General features: G+C 45.4%; 3 protein-coding genes across 4 annotated transcripts; 2 read left to right on the forward strand and 1 right to left on the reverse strand.

Annotated features, from left to right (window-relative positions):
• Window positions 1–1,619: 1,619 nt before the first annotated feature.
• sftpbb (surfactant protein Bb) lies at window positions 1,620–9,654 on the forward strand. Its single transcript, XM_079749646.1, has 11 exons — window positions 1,620–1,777; window positions 1,951–2,006; window positions 2,179–2,253; window positions 2,491–2,598; window positions 3,052–3,171; window positions 3,446–3,520; window positions 4,730–4,913; window positions 4,992–5,140; window positions 5,270–5,350; window positions 5,540–5,650; window positions 8,981–9,654. The coding sequence occupies exons 1-11, from the start codon at window positions 1,726–1,728 to the stop codon at window positions 9,014–9,016; spliced, it is 1,047 nt and encodes a 348-aa protein (XP_079605772.1). The 5' UTR covers window positions 1,620–1,725; the 3' UTR covers window positions 9,017–9,654.
• Window positions 9,655–9,754: 100 nt separating this feature from the next.
• usp39 (ubiquitin specific peptidase 39) lies at window positions 9,755–16,580 on the reverse strand. Of its 2 annotated transcripts, none has more exons than XM_079747598.1 (13): window positions 16,419–16,580; window positions 16,099–16,177; window positions 15,903–15,997; window positions 15,678–15,814; window positions 15,406–15,558; window positions 14,837–15,062; window positions 14,514–14,588; window positions 14,223–14,290; window positions 13,168–13,356; window positions 12,258–12,400; window positions 11,276–11,411; window positions 10,905–10,991; window positions 9,755–10,008 (listed from the first exon to the last, which is right to left on the reverse strand). In XM_079747598.1, exons 1-13 carry the CDS (start codon window positions 16,474–16,476, stop codon window positions 9,958–9,960), a joined length of 1,497 nt encoding a protein of 498 aa, XP_079603724.1. In that variant the 5' UTR covers window positions 16,477–16,580; the 3' UTR covers window positions 9,755–9,957. The 2 variants fall into 2 exon arrangements, with proteins under 2 accessions (XP_079603724.1, XP_079603725.1); XM_079747599.1 differs by having other exon boundaries at window positions 15,678–15,780; window positions 16,484–16,562.
• A 335-nt stretch (window positions 16,581–16,915) lies between these two features.
• On the forward strand, window positions 16,916–18,978 carry cUnh2orf68 (chromosome Un C2orf68 homolog). The gene is made up of 4 exons (XM_079734023.1): window positions 16,916–17,061; window positions 17,730–17,842; window positions 17,928–18,073; window positions 18,164–18,978. The coding sequence occupies exons 1-4, from the start codon at window positions 16,955–16,957 to the stop codon at window positions 18,284–18,286; spliced, it is 489 nt and encodes a 162-aa protein (XP_079590149.1). The 5' UTR covers window positions 16,916–16,954; the 3' UTR covers window positions 18,287–18,978.
• The last annotated feature ends 728 nt before the right edge of the window (window positions 18,979–19,706 follow it).

Genomic DNA, 19,706 nt, shown 5'->3' on the forward strand with positions numbered 1-19,706 from the left:
CAGAAGGGACAGAGGGGATCCTCGTGCCAGTAAGTAAACAAAAAGCATTCCAACACCTCAAAGACAAGAGAAATGAAGTCAAACAAGTCTGGAGGCCACCGAGTCACTTCCTCATTCCACATGTAGCTAGAACTCTGAAGAGATTTATATTTATTACCACTAATGCTCTGCGTGGGCTCAGAGCGTAGCGTCCCTAACCTCCTTCATCTGGACCCTGTTATAGAAATGATACCAGTGGTGGTTGGCACCGGGTCCGGGTTCAAACCCCAGTGGGGGGGACCTTTTTGCTTGGGGTTTGAGTGTCCTCCCAACGTTCACGAGGGTTGCTTCCCACAAAAAAGACTCCTGCTGCGGCCCTTGTTCTAGGCACTAGGCAGTCGCCCTGGAGTCGGTCCTGTGGCTGCATTGTGGCTGCACTGCTCTTAATAGGGGAGGGGAGGAAGAGGAGGGGTATGAAGAGGACTGGACCCCCACAGCCAGGTCGACCAGGGAAGAGGAGGGGGGTATGAAGAGGACTGGACCCCAACAGGCCTACCAGGGAGGAAGAGGAGGTCGAGGAAGAGGACTGGACCCCCACAGGCCCACCAGGGAGGAAGAGGAGGGGGAGGAGGGGGAGGGAGAGGACTGGACCCCCACAGGCCCATCGGGGAGGAAGAGGAGAAAGAGGAGGGGGAGGAAGAGGACTGGACCCCAACAGGCCCACCAGGGAGGAAGAGGAGGGGGGGAAAGAGGACTGGAACCCCACAGGCCCACCAGGGAGGAAGAGGAGGGGGAGGAAGAGGACTGGACCCCCACAGGCCCACTAGGGGGGAGAGGAGGGCGGGGGGAGGCAGATCACTTGACCCCCATAGGCCCACCAGGGAGGAAGAGGAGAAAGAGGAGGGGGAGGAAGAGGACTGGACCCCCACAGGCCCACCAGGGGGGAGAGGAGGGCGGAGAAGCTTACGCTTCACTAAGATGATTGGGGTGACATGGCTGTAGCTACTAACTACAGCAGTCAGCCTCTGGTTCCTCTGACAGACAGATCCTCAGTGTGGTTCACGGCTGGAGGCGGGCTTTCTCCGTAGCCCCCCCTTAGGAAGTATATTGGTGGGATTTAAAAAAAGACAAAAACATATTCTTATTCACTTGCATACAGTGCTTGGTGTATTTGTATTCAACTGTGGATTGTCAGCTCCTGTTTCATTGTTTGGTGTATGCACTCTATTTACTATTCATATTGTCTGTGTGGGCCTGACTGAGTAATAATCTGAACAGCTCTTTGGTGCAAACATGTGTGTTATTTAAGGTAATTTGAAACGTAGATGATGCAATTCCCTAACTCAAAAACATTTGAGTTAAGGACATTTGCATACAGCTTAGCTTCGATTTAACAGGATGTCAAACATTCAAATGAAAATGACCTGCAAAACACGACTACATGGCCGGTATTCACAAAATAATACCATTACATGAATAAATACCGCTTTCCATTTGGAAAAATAAATTAAGTAGGAGGCTACATAGACGTCGTGGATGTATTATAGGAACATCAGTAGTCCTAGTAACAGCTTCTGAGCTTTCAAACATACCATAGGACCATGGTGTGTTCAGGCATGTTTCCACCGCGGTGATTGGCTGACCGTTAAACTGCGCTTCCGGGGTACCAGAGGGAGGAGAGAAGGTACCACTGCATAACGAAGACAACCGTTATCAGTCTATTACAAGCACATTACCCTTCTTCAAATGGAGGTCTTTGGCTTTTTCTTGGTGGTTTTCTCTGCATCGCTGGCCCCGGGTAAGAAGACCGTAACTAAAATTTTAAAGCTGAACGATTTTAAATTGTTGTCACGTGCCTAAATTGAATCGCCATGTTCGTTTAAATGGCTTTCCAATCCGAACATTATTATTTTTTTAAAAATGTTGTATTCGGACTGTTCTGCATGTGACTGTTGTCCGTCTTTTGGACAGGAGAGTTCCGATTCATAGACGAATACTCCAAGAGCGACATCAGTCACGGGACCCTGGTAAGCTGTTTCATTACGGGAACCAATAAAGCTCACCTAACTGTGTTCGTATAACGTGCTTTCTTTTTATAAAATGACAAACATGTGACATTAGTGTCCTTGTCCTTGCGCTGCATAAATAAAGCGGAAGTGAAATTCTGGCTTCAGAACCGAATATCTTTCTTGTTCCTAGAGTCCTGATATATGTTCAGAATGCAGCCAGATTATGAATATAACCTCGGAAAAAGGCTCCAACAACGACACACAGGTGAGAATATTGCTATTTGATATACAGCAACGTGTTGTCAGAAACAATAACAATTTAACTTAAACCAAAGAGTAAATGCAGGTTAACATTTCTGATTAATAAATAGATTGAGTAGCTGTGGGCATAAATCAACCATTTCCTCTCCATCTGCCAACTTCCACTTTCACTGTTGCCTAACAAAGGCAAAGACAGAAATACTGTTTGTAATTGAGACACCAATGTGGGGTACTTCTGCAGGAAGTGCTTCATGAGAAGCTAAAACACCTGTGCAGGCGCCTTAGCAGTGATGAACACGACGACTGCAAATCTCGAGTGGACACCTATCTACCTGAGATCGCTCGAATGGTGAGAACTGAAATGTTAACTCCAAGGCTGGTTATGGTGTGTTTAAAGGGCTGGTTAAGGTCTGTTTAAAGGGCTGGTTACGGCCTGTTTAAAGGGCTGGTTCCGGCCTGTATCAAGGGCTGGTTACGGCCTGTTTAAAGGGCTGGTTACAGCCTTTTTAAAGGGCTGGTTACAGCCTGTTTTAAGGGCTAGTTACGGCTTGCTTCAAGGGCTGATTACGGCCTGTTTAAAGGGCTGGTTACGGCCTGTTTAAAGGGCTGGGTGCGGCCTGTTTAAAGGGCTGGTTACGGCCTGCTTAAAGGGCTGGTTACGGCCTGCTTAAAGGGCTGGTTACGGCCTGCTTAAAGGGCTGGTTACAGCCTGTTTAAAGGGCTGGTTACAGCACATTTTATAACAGTATACAAGTATAACAGTAACCACTAAACGTGACGACAACCCAACCCCCGCCCGTAGAAGCCCCGTGAGGTGTGCCAGGTCCTGGGCCACTGTGTTCTGGCGGTGGTCGGAACTGCTCGGGTCGTCCCCCGGACGGAGGCCACTCCTCCTCCGTTCAGCCCTGACCTCAGTACTCAGGTCAGTCCAAACAGTCCTACTCAACAAGGTACATGTCATATGTTTACAACACAGTTTTAACAATGCATCTCACCTGAAAAGGATCAGATAGTATTGGATCCTTCAATCTGCTTTTGAAGAATCAAAACCAGATTGGTCCAGCTTTTCATCCCGTTAATAGCCAATATCCAATTTGACCTGGATATTACCTATCATACAAAAGTATGCTTCTATGAATTCACTTTTTGTCTGTATAAAACCATAGCTAACTAACACTGAACACAACTCTCTCCAGTTCAGCCCTCAGTGCACGCTGTGTTTGTTCCTGATCAGAAAGATGGAGGACATGCTGCCTAAAAACAGGACTGAGGTGAGCCTTCTTCAAACCTTCTGCTGGGGTTGCATTTCATTCATAAGTACAAGGCCACACAGCAACAGCAGGGGGGATTTGCCTCCAGCTCTCCAGCTTTTCATCATCAACTCAGTGAAGTGACAGACCAGCTATAGACATGGGCAGAAGGGCTACAGAGAGAGGCTCTCAATGGGAATGCAGTCCCTCTCACCTCACAGTGTGTGTCTGATCGGAAGTCATATTCATACTGTCTAATTGATATAGGTTCAAGAGAGGGAGTCACATAATGCAAACCAATCTACACGTTGGGTTTCCTTTAAAGGGTTAGACACATTGTTCAAGGGAGGACTTGTGTGAATACAATCATAATGCATATGAAGCAAATTTTTAACAATCAGGCAATGGGATTGTGTTGGTGTAACACACCAAAAAGAACAGCAAAACCCCTTCGCTTTGTCTCCCTGCCCCCCCACAGCTTAAAGTTATCCTCCACTTCCAATGATCTCATTTGAGCTCCAGCCACAAACACTAGACAAAGTCACCTAACCACGACAGGTCACCTGACTCCTACATGTCACCTGACCCTACAGGTCAACTGACTGCTACAGGTCACCTGACTCTACAGGTCGCCTTACTGCTACAGGTCACCTGACCCCTACAGGTCGCCTGACTCCTCCAGGTCCCCCGACTCCTACAGGTCCCCCGACTCCTCCAGGTCCCCCGACTCCTACAGGTCACCTGATGCCTACAGGTCACCTGACGCCTACAGGTCACCTGACCACTACAGGTCGCCTGACTCCTCCAGGTCCCCCGACTCCTACAGGTCCCCCGACTCCTCCAGGTCCCCCGACTCCTCCAGGTCCCCCGACTCCTCCAGGTCCCCCGACTCCTACAGGTCACCTGATGCCTACAGGTCACCTGACGCCTACAGGTCACCTGACCCCTACAGGTCGCCTGACTCCTCCAGGTCCCCCGACTCCTCCAGGTCCCCCGACTCCTCTAGGTCAACCGACGCCTACAGGTCACCTGATGCCTACAGGTCACCTGACGCCTACAGGTCACCTGACGCCTACAGGTTATCTGTACCATTAGACAGCAAAACCATGCAACGTCTCAGGCTGCACCCTGCATGGATCCTGGGTGTTTGGGCCGTCCTTCCCTTTTCCCTTTGTTTCTCAGTGTGACGAGCAGTGATGAGATATACACGACTCTCTTCTCCCCCGGCAGGACGCGGTGGTGAAGCTCATGGGAGAGGTGTGCGCTCTGCTCCCCAGCAGCTACAAGAGGAAATGCAACGACTTCATTGATAAATATGGAAAGCAGATCGTTGAGTTTCTGATGTCCTCAGCGGCTCCGCATTCGATCTGTGCTCTGCTGCACCTCTGCCTGCTGGAGGAGGCGTCAACTGTGGGTGAGGAAACGCAACGTGAGGCTCAGCTCCATGTTCTTGGTAGAAATGGGACGTGTATTTCAATGTTGACCTCCCCAGAGATGCTGCCTCCTTCCTCGGACTGCCAGGCGTGTCGTCACCTGTTGGTTCTCAGCAGGCTTCACCTCGACCTCAACTCCACCCGGCCCACCCAGACCTCTGATTTCCTCGGGTCTGTCTGTCTCCAGCACCCTAACGCTATCCCTAAGGTACACCCTCCGTTTACATCTGGATGGAGTCAAAATATCATGAATGGAACTGAACAAATACTAAAGTACCGGTGTGGAAATGAGTGGAAACACTCCCGTCCCCTGTGTGTCTGCGTTTCTCTCTTCTAGTGCGAGGTGTTTCTGAAAAACTTTGGGTCTCGGCTGCAAAGGGTTCTGGGAAACCAGTTGCACTCTTCAGATCCCTGCGAGGTGAGATGTGTTATCATTAAAGTGTTTGTCTCAGTGAACCATCTTTCATATGTTCGACAAACGAGAAGCAAAATGAGAACTATGTCCTTGTCCTATTGCTTCTGGTTCCCAACAACGTAAAATTATCTGTGTCTGGTTCCTCTTTTCAGGTTTTTTTGAACGTCTGACTTCTACTGTTCTTTCCTCTAGAGAGCAGAGTTATGTGCTGCGGTGAAAGTCTCCTCCAGCTCCCAGACACAGCACTGCAACCTGGGGCCTACCTTCTGGTGCCAGGACGTGAAGTCGGCGCTAATGTGTGGCGTGAGTTTCTTCTGTTAGGTTCCTTCTGTTTCTTTTAAACCCTTAATTCTAAATTATCTTATCATTCCAGCAGCTATTTTTATATTTTCAGCTAAATTGTGTGCCCTCTGTGTACTATGGTCGGTCAAAAATATCAACCAGCCGGCAAAAGAACAACCAATGAGGGCCGGTCTAGTAGCGACTGCTCATTAATATCTTCGGCAAAGTCAAGTTCCTGTTGCCTTTCTCCTGTTTGGGGTCTTCAGACATCGTGGAGGGGCTTAGGGCACAGGGACGTTTTCAACGTTTTCTCTGTTAGGATCGGGGTAATCTGTGTTCATCCAAATACCAAGTCACACAGTGATACATTTCGCTCTGGTTTCTTTCGAAGACGTCTGCACTATGTGGTTAACTGACTGATTAAGTCCAACTAGTGGTCGGAACCCGATCACTAGTTGTCCTCCTCTCCTCTTGGGTTCACTTAAAGGAGGAAACGTGGACGGCCTCGGCCTTCTCAAGGGGGAGGTCTCTTCTTCACAGCCTGATATGGATCAATACATGTCATTCATTACCTAGGGTGAGGCGGTCTCCCTCCAGGGAGTGGGGTTAAACCGGGCTTGGTATATGTTAATGGTATCATTAATAGACTTCTTCGACCAAGGAGCGTTTGATTGGAGCAGTGACCCAACTTACCTACGAGCCCGCTCGATTTGCCAGATCTGCACTGTGCGAGAATCCATCTTGCCACGTCTGTGCATGTGCTGTGGTCTGAACCCCTGTGGGTTGAGTCAGTCAGTGTCCTATGAGGACATGATCTACGTGATGGACAGACGGGTCAACCTGTTATGTCCATTTAATGCATACGATGACAGACGCCATAGTGTTGCAACAGTACCGTATTCAGACCGTGACGGTGAGCGCTGGTATGTTGGGGTGGCGTCCCTCTCCAGCGTCACCATGGAACATTTCAAAACAAGGCTGTCCCTTCAAAGACTGTAGGTCTGGTAAGGTTCTGGTTGTAATGAGTGTATTGTAGGTCTGGGTCTAATGAGTGTATTGTAGTTGTTGTTCTGGGTGTAATGAGTGTATTGTAGGTGTTGTTCTCGCTGTAATAAGTGTATTGTAGGTTTTGTTCTGGGTGTAATGTGTTGTAGGTGTTGTTCTGGACGTAGTGAGTGCATTGTAGGTCTGGGTGTAATGAGTGTATTGCAGGTGTTGTTCTGGGTGTAATGAGGGGTATGGAAGGTTTGGAGCATAGATAGTATATAAAATGGATGCAGCATCCGGGCAGACCTCAGTAAGTCCAACTGAATCTTATTCTCTTGGCTCATGAGCGTTGCCATCTTGTCATAGTTTGACACCGCCTCATTTCCTCTAACCAAAAAATGGCATTGATGTGACGTCGGGGGGAGGGAGATACGCCCATCTAGGTGACGCACACCAAATTAGCTCGTAGCTCATTAGTTTTTAAAAGATCGGTTGGTACAGTTGACCGCAGAGCAAGGCATCTTGGCACCGGAATGAACAATAGCAATCAACGCAGTCGAGGTCAAGATGACGGGGATAGCATGCTAATCCTGAAAACTAGCCTCTGAGGCGAGTCGAGGGTCAGCGGCTAGCTGTCACTCAATAGGCCGCGCCCCTAATTATTCATAGATTTTAACCTCCAATAAAATAAAAACTAGCCTGCTAAAAAGAGATAAAAAAAAAAAAAAAAAGGAGATATGAACTAAACATACTGACTAGAATGTTTTTTTGGACCAGGCTGTAAATAGGTTTAATAAGATTGTGAAAACGGCCTGTTTAACAAGTGAGTCAACGAAGAATTGCTCACTTTTGGTACCACCTCGTAGTGGCCACCCGGTGCTACTGCAATGTTTGTCACTTCCGCATTGGATGCTGGTAGAACTCGCTGTGGTTGGGGCTTGGTTTGGAGCAGTGCTGTAATTGATATTGCGGCAGGACGAGGCTCTTATTGGAAACACGACTCACTAAGGAGAAACACGGATGAAAGGTGGTTTGTCTGCTATGAACCGCAGCACTATGTCTGTTCTCAGATCTAAGATAAGAGCAACAAAACACACGCAATATTCTGGATGACTTACTTGACTTTATAACCTCATTACCAGCCTGTTACTATTTGGAGTTAGACTAGTTAATTTAGGAGGAAGAGAGTGAGGTAGGAAATAGATGTCGAGCCACAGCTGGTAAAACGGAAAAGACCAGGTAGTCTTTTATGTAATACATTTCTTTCAATTTAGGTGAGATAATCTTTTCAAATTAATGTACACAGATGGACGGTATGGGACAAAGGATACGCCAATACTGCAACAAACAAAAAAGGAAATTGACCAAATCTGATAGGCTGCCACCAAACTGAGTTCAGTAGACAAGAATCTTACAAAGAAGCTCCCACAACCCGTCCAACGGCCAGTTCCCAGCAGGGCCTGAGCGTGGCAACGCTCTGTATCCCTGTAGTGGCTGCTGGCAATGGAAGTTCTTCAAATCAGGAAATGAAATCGACCACGAGTTCGTACGGTCTGCCAGTACTCTCTGAATGTCGATTTTCCAATCACATTGCCGAAAATACGCTGCAAGACACCCTAATTTCCATAAAGTTGATTAAATCTCTTCCCCCCGCGCGGGATTTTCACCCGCGCGCCAGCCTTCCCAGAATCCCTTGCCCCACGCGAGCACGTTTCCAATACAAGGTGACTGGGAGGCGAGGGCCACACTCGAGGCCCCGTGTCTGGTGGGCCAAGTCGTCACCACTCCAGCCAAGCTACGCTCATTAGCGTCACGCAGCTGCACTGCCAGTTAGAGTGGACACACTTAATTCAGTTATTTTAATTCTGAACGTCTCTTCCTGGGCTCAATCTTAAAGATGTGGCATTAATATAAACGCGTTTCTTGGCCAGCTACTCTCGTGTTCTGTGGACGTCCTTTTTTTTTAGGGTTCTAGTTCTTGATTAATTTAGGACTCAATGCCTTCATGAAGCCCCGAAATACTGCTACACTACCAGGACCTTTAAGATGATTTAAATGCAAAAGTTAAACATGAACATTAGAATACCCATCTCCATCGTAGGGTAGAGGCAGCCTCCAGCCGTACCCCAACCCAGGGAACCCCAACACCCTGAGCTGTAGCAGGACATGGATCTTTAAATCAACACAAATCCCTTCTGATTGGGCATTTAAAACCAACTGTATGGGGGAATGCTGAAAAATGACATTGGATTATTTGTTTTACTTTATAGATCAAAACCAGTCATTATTAGATTTATCTTGCAGGATAACAGACCATTTGAGAAATGTTTCACAAAATTATTTTCCCTCTCAATCTTTCCGTAGAATCTGGCCTACTGCAAGAAACACCTGTGGAGATGAAACAGCCCTGCATCTCGGAGCGTTTTCTGCTGACAATCCCTTTCTATATTTGCTCCATTGATTGTTCTCGCTTGCAATTTACTTATAAACCTTGCATGTGTAATGGTGAGAGCCCCGCTCTTGGAAAGCAATAAGAAATACAGACTAAATCTGGATGTCATCGAATGCCTCCACAAGCATTTAGCTTCATTATTTTGTAGTACAATACTGGATCCCTGTAACATACACTAGCCTGCAGTACAAGCTTGGAGCATCTGCTGCCAGATTCAGGGTTAGAGGACTTTGGTTCAACTGCATGTTCCCCCTCTTCAAAATACCTTTTAAGGCAACATATAAAAAAATACTTCTTTTTTTTTACCTCAACAGTTCCTCTTCGCATACATTTCCACAAGGAACACACGAGTGCATTTCTACAGCGATGTACTCGCTGTAGAACTATGACCCTAATCACCATAATGTCCTATAAAAGATCACGATTATGTTAAATGCTCCTTCTTTGCGTTGCACATGCCTTATATTCGGCTTCAATTAATATTACTGTATAAAGGATACAGTGGAATGCTGTTTTATGAAAGATATATGTTTGTCTTGCCAATGTTTTATTGATACTGTATAAAGTAATAAAACACTGTGGCTTCCGTTTTGTCTTCATCGCTTCCTCCTCTGGTTGATTAGCTGAATCTGCTTTGTTGAGCTCTTAAGCAGCTGTACTACTGTGAGATAAAAATACCGATCAGGAAAATTTGAAATACATGTTTATTTCAAAAGAGAGTTCACAGATAAACACTTTAAAAAGTTTTAATAAAAGAAAATATTTTTCCTCAGTCCTTAATGTCTGGAACGAGAGTCAGACCTCAGAGTTGTTCTACTCTGCAGAGCTTTCCAGGGTTCAGAGGGACGAGAGGGTCTTACTGGGCTCAGTCACTGGGGCCACCAGGACGCTACGCTCCAGTGTGGATCGGTGTGTCATCATCCTCTCTGCGTTTCCAGATCTGAAAACAAACATGAGTTGAGTAGAAGCCATATGACAGGGACCATGTGACCAATCAAAGATGACAAGGACCATGTGACTATAATATTTTTTATGTTGTTTAAATAACATGCGTATTGCTAGCTGGACATCCCAAGAAAATTTGCAAAGGCCTATAATTCTAGAACCTCTCAGTACACCTGGACCTAAACGACCCGGAGGTGGTTGGATAGTTAAATAACGTTGGTTGCCTGAATTGGTTCTGTATGGCGGGAGCTAAACAAGGACAATGGCTCCCCCTGCTGGTGGTAACCAAGATTAGCAGGTTGTCCTGTTACCGTACCACTTCCCATATAATTTCAGCATTATCATTCTTTACAACTTCCCTGACCTCACGTCTTCTTGTTTCGGAGCCATGAATCTCCCAATGTGAACATTTCTTATTTCCAACACAGCGGTTGTGATTGGCCCAACCCGGGCCAGGTCTGCAGTATCAGTGTGAAGGGAGTGGTGCCAGATACATATGCAGAGCCAATAGAAGATGAGCTTGCAGATTCCACTGGTTTCCAGGCTGATGCATTTCATGATGCATTGTAAAGCACTTAAAGTTGTCGGGGACGGTTGTCAAGCTAATTATATGTTGTGTGTGCGCTTGTGTGTGGGGGAACCATCAGTTCAATGCCCATGGGCCCCTGGCAGGGGTACGAGTCTCGCTCCAGCCTTGGGGATACAGTTAGTTATACAACAGATTACACAAATGCCTTAGCTGCTGCTAAGCAAACCCTAGAATCATTATTTGACTCCAGTTGTTGACATGGAAACACAAAGCGAGACCTCTGTACATGAAAGGCCTATGCACAGGGTAGGTCCCTCAAGCAGACACACAGATACAGCAGTAGGCTGTTGATTTGGACTTGCCTGGATGTAGGCCTCAGACAGAGTGATCATCTGGGGCAGGATGTCCGTCACTTGCAGGTCCTGCATCTCGTACCACTTCCCCGTGCCCTGAGACAACAGAGATATATCATTAGCTCAGCCTCGTTTCGTTCATCGTGCCCTATGAGCACTGCAGGCACTTCCTGTTGGACATTATCTGACCAATCTACTTGATAACAAGTAAAAAATACATGCAACAATGACAAACAAAAAACACACAATTGTTTTCATCATAGAACACACACACACACACACACACACACACACACACACACACATCAGTGCATCAAGTGACATTAACTATTTCAAGCACAAGCCTTATTGATAATAGAATAAATTTAAGGGGAACTTACATGGTGCAGTACGTGTGTTCTGTAGGCTCCCTCGGTGGGCTTCCCATCATGCACCACGTTGGCTACGAGGTCGTAGGTCGTGTGCTTTTCTGTGACCTGGCTTTCCTCCGTCAGGTACTCTCGGAGGTCCACATTACTGGTGAAGGAACAACAAGCATTAGAGGAGTCATTAGGTCAAAGGGACATTGTGTAGGACTGCATTCTGCCAGGGCAGTAGTCAGAATACAGTTAGATAGACCTTACACCCCTGCCCCACACGTTCTACAGCTCATCCGTCTGACCAGGTGGAAAACACTCCATCACAACCAGCGTTCAGCATTGGTTTGACACCTATGTCTCTCTATTTGCACCCTGGTCTTCAGCAAATGACGGCACTTTTCCCGTCTTTAGCTCCCCATAGCCGTAACACCACTACTTTGATGTGGTAAGGCGAGGGCGTTGTTATACACAGGTAGAGCTCCCCCTGGAGGAACTAGAAGTAATGCACCAAGATGTTACTCAGCACCATGTGGCTTCCTTATACAAGTCATGGTTAAAACTTTAACCTCATGAATACCAGGGCCTAGGGCTGCTCGATTATGAAAAAAATCATAATCACGATTATTTTGGTCAATATTGAAATCATGATTATTCAAACGATTATATTTGAGTTTGAAAACATGATGTATGTATTCAGCATAACTCTCCCAAAAACACTTTGTAACTGAGAACTTTTTCGCCTTAAAAATAAATACACAAAATGGTCAAAATGAAAATGTTCAAATCTAAAAAAAATTATGTACAGATATGTATCCAGCTGTTCACTTTCTATAAAACATAATGAAAAAATAAATAATAATAATATCGAAAAATCAAATTATATTATTTTTGTGATCGTTTGATGATAAAATCGAAATCGAAATTCGATTAATCGCCCAGCCCTACCAGGGCCCCGTATGGGGCTCACAGCACAGGGCTTGTGGCCGTCAAATGGGAAACTTACGTGATGGGGAAGTTGACAATGGTGGGGTTCTTCTCCACAAAGAAGTTGTTCTTGGTGAAGCGCTTGATGCAGAATATCAGGTAGGGAGGCAGTTTGGTCAGCTGGAATTTCTTGAGGAAATTCTCTTTGTATGTTTTGTACTCCTGCAGGAAAGGGACACACACAGACCATGCGTTTAATCAGATGAGGCCAGAGATGTTTGAACCAATGGAGCACAGTTCTACACAGGAACTTGGGAAGATCATCTGCTCCATAAAACCTGAGAAGCAGTGTTGCTCATTTGTCTTTTCAGCACTCGGTTCACGGAGGGCACAGAATGACCTGATAACAACACGCAGTAGGATCTTTCACACGCAGTAGGAAGAGTGTATTTTAGTTCAATTATAGCTTGGAATATGATGATGTTAACCATGGGATGAATGACTTTGCCTGACATTGAGCAGACTTTTAAATAATCCTGAATCTAATTGAAAGGAGAATCCCTCTCTGGGTTAACACCTGCTGCGGGATCATAACTTCTGATTGGCTGTGTTGGGCAGCCAGGACCTGCTGATTCATGGTGACAGGTGAACGGACCGCACTGAGTGACAGGTGAGTGGACGGCTCTGCTTGACAGGTGAGCGGACCGCTCTGCTTGACAGGTGAGCGGACCGCTCTGCGTGACAGGTGAGCGGACCGCTCTGCGTGACAGGTGAGCGGACCGCTCTGAGTGACAGGTGAGCGGACCGCTCTGCTTGACAGGTGAGCGGACCGCTCTGCGTGACAGGTGAGCGGACCGCTCTGAGTGACAGGTGAGCGGACCGCTCTGCCCCAGAATGAACAGGTTCAGGGTTTGGTTCTCCTTAGCCTAACTCTATTGATTCAGTCAGTTTGATTCTAGCCGTTGAACACCAGATGGCGCTGTCCGTACCTTCTCTGTGCTGCCGTTGAACTTGCCCAGGATGTTGAAGAGGGGCACCTGAGGAATGATCAGCTGCTCCTTCTCATCCTTGTACAGCGGTGCCGTTGGGAGGTCAAGGGTCAAGTACAGGAAGGTGGACTCCGATATCTTCTCCTGGTACTCTTCCGTCAGCAGCAATTCCTCCTTTTCCTCTGGTGTCTACAGATAGTGCAGCAGATTAGTAAAAAACAATTGTTCACTTTGGTATACAAGCATGAAATTTGGCACGGATACTCTCTATTTTGGAAATAGGCGTTGGCCACTCAAAAATTCTATATGGTGGCCATTTTTCAAGATGGCCACCATTGCTATACAATGCTTATTATATAAATTATTCAAACAGTGATCCAAGCACAAAATTTGATACAAATACTCCAAAGGACATTTTAATGGAAAAAGACACCTGTCCCTCAAAGATTCAAGATGGCCGCCATTTTTAAAGATGGCCACCGTTCCTGTCAAATATTAATAATTTCAATTGTTCAAATGGTGATACAAGCATAAAATTAGGCAGAAATACTCAAGGAAAACTCTTTAGGAGTTTTCCTTGAAGTTTTACTCTCAGGTTCATTGGAGTACACAAGCCTCTCCACCACGGCAAGGTGCAGTCCACAGAGAGGAATGGTTGCCATCTTGAATTTTTGAGGGACATGCACTGTTTTCCAAAAAAAACACTCTTAAGAGAGTATTTTCACAAAATGTTATGCCTACATCACTGTTTGAACGATTGACATAATGAGAATTTGACAGAAAAAGTGAGCATCTTGAAAAAAAGTGACCCTTAGAGAGTATCTGTGCCAAATTTCATCCTTGTATACCAATTTGAACGATTTTCTTGAAATATGCCATTAATCTGCTGCATTAAGAGGGGAACAAGGTTCTAGGCAACAGCAGGAAATCATCTCTTTCTCCACACACACACTCCTTGTTCTGATTATAAGAAGTTCCTATTGTGTCCATCAGATGCAGATTGTCCATTGGAAAATAGTAAAGAAGGGTATGTAAATAGACGTGCAGCAACTCACTAAATCTGGATGTGGAAGCTTTTTGGAGAAGATCCGCATGGAGCCTTGAAACACATTTGTGATGCTTGCTATAAAAAAGAACAAGAAAAAAATCCACAAATGAGTTACACGATAAATCTCATTAGCAACAGTGTTCAAATCCCAAATTATCCCATTAACTTTCATTTATTTCATGAAGGAGATACAATTGTTGGACATCATCATACCGGTAAAGTATGCAAAGTTGAGAACCATTAGATGAATGTTCTGAATATGAAACCAAATGTCCCTGGACTGAGCGGTCTGACTCACATGGTTTCTTCTTTGTGCCTCCGAGAGCGTTATGGAGGGCGTTCAGGAACCAGGACAGGAAGTCCACCGAATCGCCTACACAATAAGGAGCAACAGAGTTTATACACTAAAGACCCACCTCCTTTCAATTCAAATTTACAGCCTGGACCTAGCACGGCAAGCAATAGAAAACACATTTTGTAAGCTCTGAACACACACACACACACACACACACACACACACACACACACACACACACACACACACACACACACACACACACACACACACACACACACACACACACACACACACACACACACACACACACAGGAGAGTCTGACCTTGCTTGGTGATCTGGAAGGTCTTCTTGCTGCACAGTACCACGGCCTGCAGCATCTCGTGAGGCGACACGTGGGCCTTGAAGTTCCGGGGGTTCCACAGCTTCCTCATCAGCTCGCCGAAGCGCTGCACCAGGAGGAACATGATGTCCCCGGGGGGCCGTCGGATGCCCCGGTAGTTCTCCTCCTCCAGGAAGTAGTTCCGCAGAGGGGGCACGTTGGACAGCGCCTAGCAGATAATAGGCAACATGACCAAAATGTAGAATAACTCGCTCTTCCCTCTCACTCTCAACCCACATCACATCTTGGAGGATCTACAATTCATGTGATTTTGTTTCTCAACCAACGTCCAGTCTAACAGGGATAGGTCTTCCTTTTCTTTATTTACCCCTTCTTGTATTTTATATTATTTATTATATTTTCCTGTCCCCTCGTCGTTCATTAGCTTCCTTTGGACAAGCTCCAGAGCTATTTGCAACTCCTCGAACTTGACCTGCATTATCGTACTGATATATAGTGTGTATTTACTCACTTTAAATATACCCTTAATTGAGGAGACTAGCATGGCTCACCTGCAACACCACGTTGGCGTAGTCATTGGCTTTGATGTTGTTAAGCCCCACGATGCCGGGGAGGTAGGTTGTTCCGTCATACGCCCGATACAGCTTGCCCTGCTTATCCAGCCCCGAGATGTGAGGCCTGGTGAAGGTGGGCTTCAACACATACTACGGACAAAGAGATGCCAGTATTCACATATGAATAGGTCAAATAGGGTCACAACGCATAGCAGTTGAAGTGTTTACAGTCTTATAGGACCGTCTCGGACAATGGTCCTTTCACCCACTGTAACATCCTCCAGGGAAGAGTCGATGATCTCGTAGTTGTCTGGTAGGCAGTAGAACTTCAGGGTATGCAGGTTGAGGAACACATGGTGGGTGAACTGGACACTGTGGGTGTAAGCATGCGACTTGAGACCTCTGCCTGGAAGAGACAGTGAGAAGTTGGCCATAATACTAGGTCCAATACAGCAGGGATTCAGTACCTTGATAAAATCTAAATATCGACCCACCTTGAAAGTACTTTCCACATATGAGACAGGCATACACGTTAATGTGGGAGAGCGATATCGAACATAACTTCTCGAAATCGAAGTCCAGAACGCTCCTGCAGACACAGAAAGATGCACAATGGTGTTAACAGTTTACGTTAGGGCTAATCTGTAAAACACTTCCGTTAGCTGTTAATGGTGTCAAGGTAAAGCTCACCTGTTGATTGTGTCCAGGTAAGGGCAGTGGCGGCTCCTCCGGTCCTCCGCGGCCCGTCCTCGTCCCACCTTGGCAACCACTGTCATCACAACCACAACATGAGTACGGTTAGCTTAGCTCTACTGCTTATGGCCGTTTTAAGAGGGGACGATTGATTCGTTAATTTGGTAGTCTAGTGATGTGGTGCAGTACATGGAAGTCCGTTTTAGTTATTGTGTTAACGCTTGTCGATATTTGATAATAACCTTAACCTAGCGTACTTTGGCTAGATGCTAACTACCGGTTAGCTAACATAACAGCGACTGCTAACATAAACTTGCCCCCTTCTTCCTCGTCGTCGTCCTCAAGCTCAATGTTTTCTCGCTTTAATGAGACCATTGTGCACCTGCAGTTAGAAGAGTGGATCACTCAAATAGTTGTTTATATACGGAACAAGTTCACTCCTAAATCCTAAACATGCGATGGCTGGTGATGCTAGCAGACAAACGCGAACATCCAAACGAAACTCGCGGTGTTGGCCGGAGAAGATCTGGCCGACTGGAAGCTATACCGGAGTTTAAAGATAGGCCCAATATATCCTTTAATTCGTATCTACTCAATGATTATCTAGATTGTATGTATGGTAACCGTGCAATCATGAATTATGATAGACGTTCATGCTTGACATTCAGCCCATAAAAACATTATGGGTTTCTTTATTTTAAATTAAGTTATTTATCAACTCTGGAAGCAACATAATTGGACAGCATTATACTATTTTAAATCTTTGTATGAGGGTACGGTCTTGGTAGTTATTGTTTAGGTAAATAGATTGCATTATTACAGCTAGTTTGGAATATTGTATAATTTGTTCAGAATGGACATTATCAGGGACGAAGATCCGCATGATTTGAGTAAGCGTGGGGGTCGTCTAGATATGAGCCATGGTTTCCTCCACCATATTCGGCGGAATCAGATTGCGAGGTAATTCTGTTCGTTGCTGGTCTCAAGGCTTCTAATCGATTATTGAGAGTCTCTAGTCTCCTGATCGATTAATGAGTCTCTAGTCTTCTGATCGATTAATGAGTCACTTGTCTCCTGATCGATTAATGAGAATCCCTAGTCTTCTTATCGATTCATGAGACGAGTCTCTAGTTTTCTGATCGACTCATGAGACGAGTCTCTAGTCTTCAGATCGATTCATGAGATGAGTCTAGTCTTCAGATCAAGAGACCCTCTAGTCTTCTGATCGATTCATTAGACGCTCTCTAGACTTCTGATCGATTAATGAGAGTATCTAGTCTTCTAATAGATTAATGAGTCTCTAGTCTTCTGATCGATTGATGAGTCTCTAGTCTTTTGATCGATTAGTGAGTCTATCGTCTTCTGATTGGTTAATGAGATGCGTCTCTAGTCTTCTGATCGATTAAGGAGATGGTATCAGGGTGTTTGGAGAATTTAAATAATAATCATTCGGATTATTCTGACACTAGCTATCTGTGACAATGTCAACCCTTGATCGCGAACCCTATAGATTTGTTGACGTTTTTTTCCACGTTATTTGTATCAATACATTATAAAGCTGTCCAATACAGCTGATGTTAACAGAGGAATAATCTCATCTAGATAACTTTTCTGAATTTGATTTGTAGAGACAGTTATGATAAGGAGGTGAAAAACGCCAAGGAACTCCAGCGAAAGGTCGCTGCCCCCCCCAGACGCCCCCGTCGGCCGGACATTGCGGTCTACAACCCCCGCAGGAGAGGTACCCACACTACTCTGTTCGTTGGTTCATTTTAGTTTATTAGTATCAATGTTATCCTACTAATAAGGCATATGTGGATCTCTAGATGAATCCGAGTCTGGCGGGGGTGTGGAGATCGAGGAGTGGAACGACAGCGGGTCCAGCACAGAGACGGAGACCCCAGGAACCGAACTGTTCTGGCTGGATTACCAGGACGACTGTGGCACCATCACGTCCTTCATCGTCCACAAGGTGGGCCCAGCACGCATCTAGCAGTGCAGCCTACTAATGTGGGGGTTGTGTAGGTGTTGGCCTTACTTTGATGACTCTCTCTGTGTGTAGGAGGATAAACCAGATGACGTGGTGAAGCGTGTGGTGGATAAGAACGACCTGGACCCCGCTATGAGGGCCGCGCTCAGGCTCCGGGTTCGAAAAGAAATGGACAAAAGGCGAGACAAGCGCTGAATTGAAGAGTCAGGAGAGAACTTCTTTTAACAAAGGGAAAATGAGCAGTGGAGAATCACTCACACATTCTAAGTTCCTGGTGGCTGTAGTAGGTCACATCAATGACATAAGGACGGCCGTGGTGGACTGAAGTTCAGTGTGCTGCAGGCTGAGCACTAGAAGGAGATTTCACCGTGAGGGAGAGATTTTAGTATGGACGGCTCCTAGTTAATAAGTTAAGAGCACTTATGAGATATAGCACAGATGGAGGTGGATCGGTTTACTGTTACCTGAGAATATGAGCCGCCTTTCGAGAGACATGATGTTCATCTCCATGAGCTGGAAGTCATGGGGTTGACCTTTGGGAAAGACCAGGCGAGTTTTGGAAGCGTAGCCCTGTAAGAACATTATATGTCGATATTTGCTTTGGATTTCGTTGTGTACTTTGTTTTCTAAGATGTAGGTTACTTTATCTTGATGGGTTCTCCTTTCCGGAACAGAAAATGTCCATGATTATAGAAATGCAACCCATTCACCTGTAAGAACCTCAATGTCTTTATTCATGTGTGCATGTAGTTATAATTTCCTCTTCTTTTTTAAGACCTTATGGAGGAAGTGAATGTTACCTGGTTGTAGCTGTATTATTTGATGCTATGCGTTTCATTGTCTACTTCGTTCTTATTTATTAAATATTGTTGATATTTTTTTCTTTACTTGCCTGTTGGTGTTAGTATTGAGTGAATATCTGTCCGTTTATTTATATTTCTCTGTCAGTTTATTTATATTGCTCTGTAACGGGTAGACATCATTGAATAAATGTACTATGAAATAGAAAAATAAATAAGGAAATCAGTTAACAAGTATTGCCTTTTAAAGAGAAGACAGTATTTAGGAATAAGTTACAACTATGCGTGACAGCATAAAATATGGATAAAACACTTGAAAGTAATGAATACATCCGGCCATCAAATTCAAGGCTCATTCATCCTACAGGAAACAAACCATGTACTCCATATTGTAAACTTTCTGTATTCAATTAATTGAGCAAATTAATGGGAGAAGATGCATGCCCACAACATATCACTATATCACGAAACCAAGTATCTTGATATTGAATCTTTTACTTGTTTCTAGCGCTGCTTTATCCATTAGTTTGCTGTGTGAAGCAGTACATCAGATCCAGGCACCAAGCCCAGTACAGGGCTTCAACTGTTCACCCATGCCTAGTCCAGGAGTTCATTTTGACCAAAGACTGACTTGGAACTGCATAAACTCAGTAGATTAATCATCAGACTGTTGAAGGTTTCCACCTGTCCTTAGTGCCTGTAAAATACTAGTGAGGCCCTTTGTGTTTTGCATTTTAGCAGACATGGGGTGCTTAGGCCTGTCCCTGGCGTCTCAGGCTAAATTCCTCAATTTAATGACTGGGCACTAGACTAGA

Source organism: Pollachius pollachius, assembly GCF_949987615.1.
Source record: "Pollachius pollachius genome assembly, chromosome: 1".
Taxonomy (NCBI): Eukaryota; Metazoa; Chordata; class Actinopteri; order Gadiformes; family Gadidae; genus Pollachius; species Pollachius pollachius.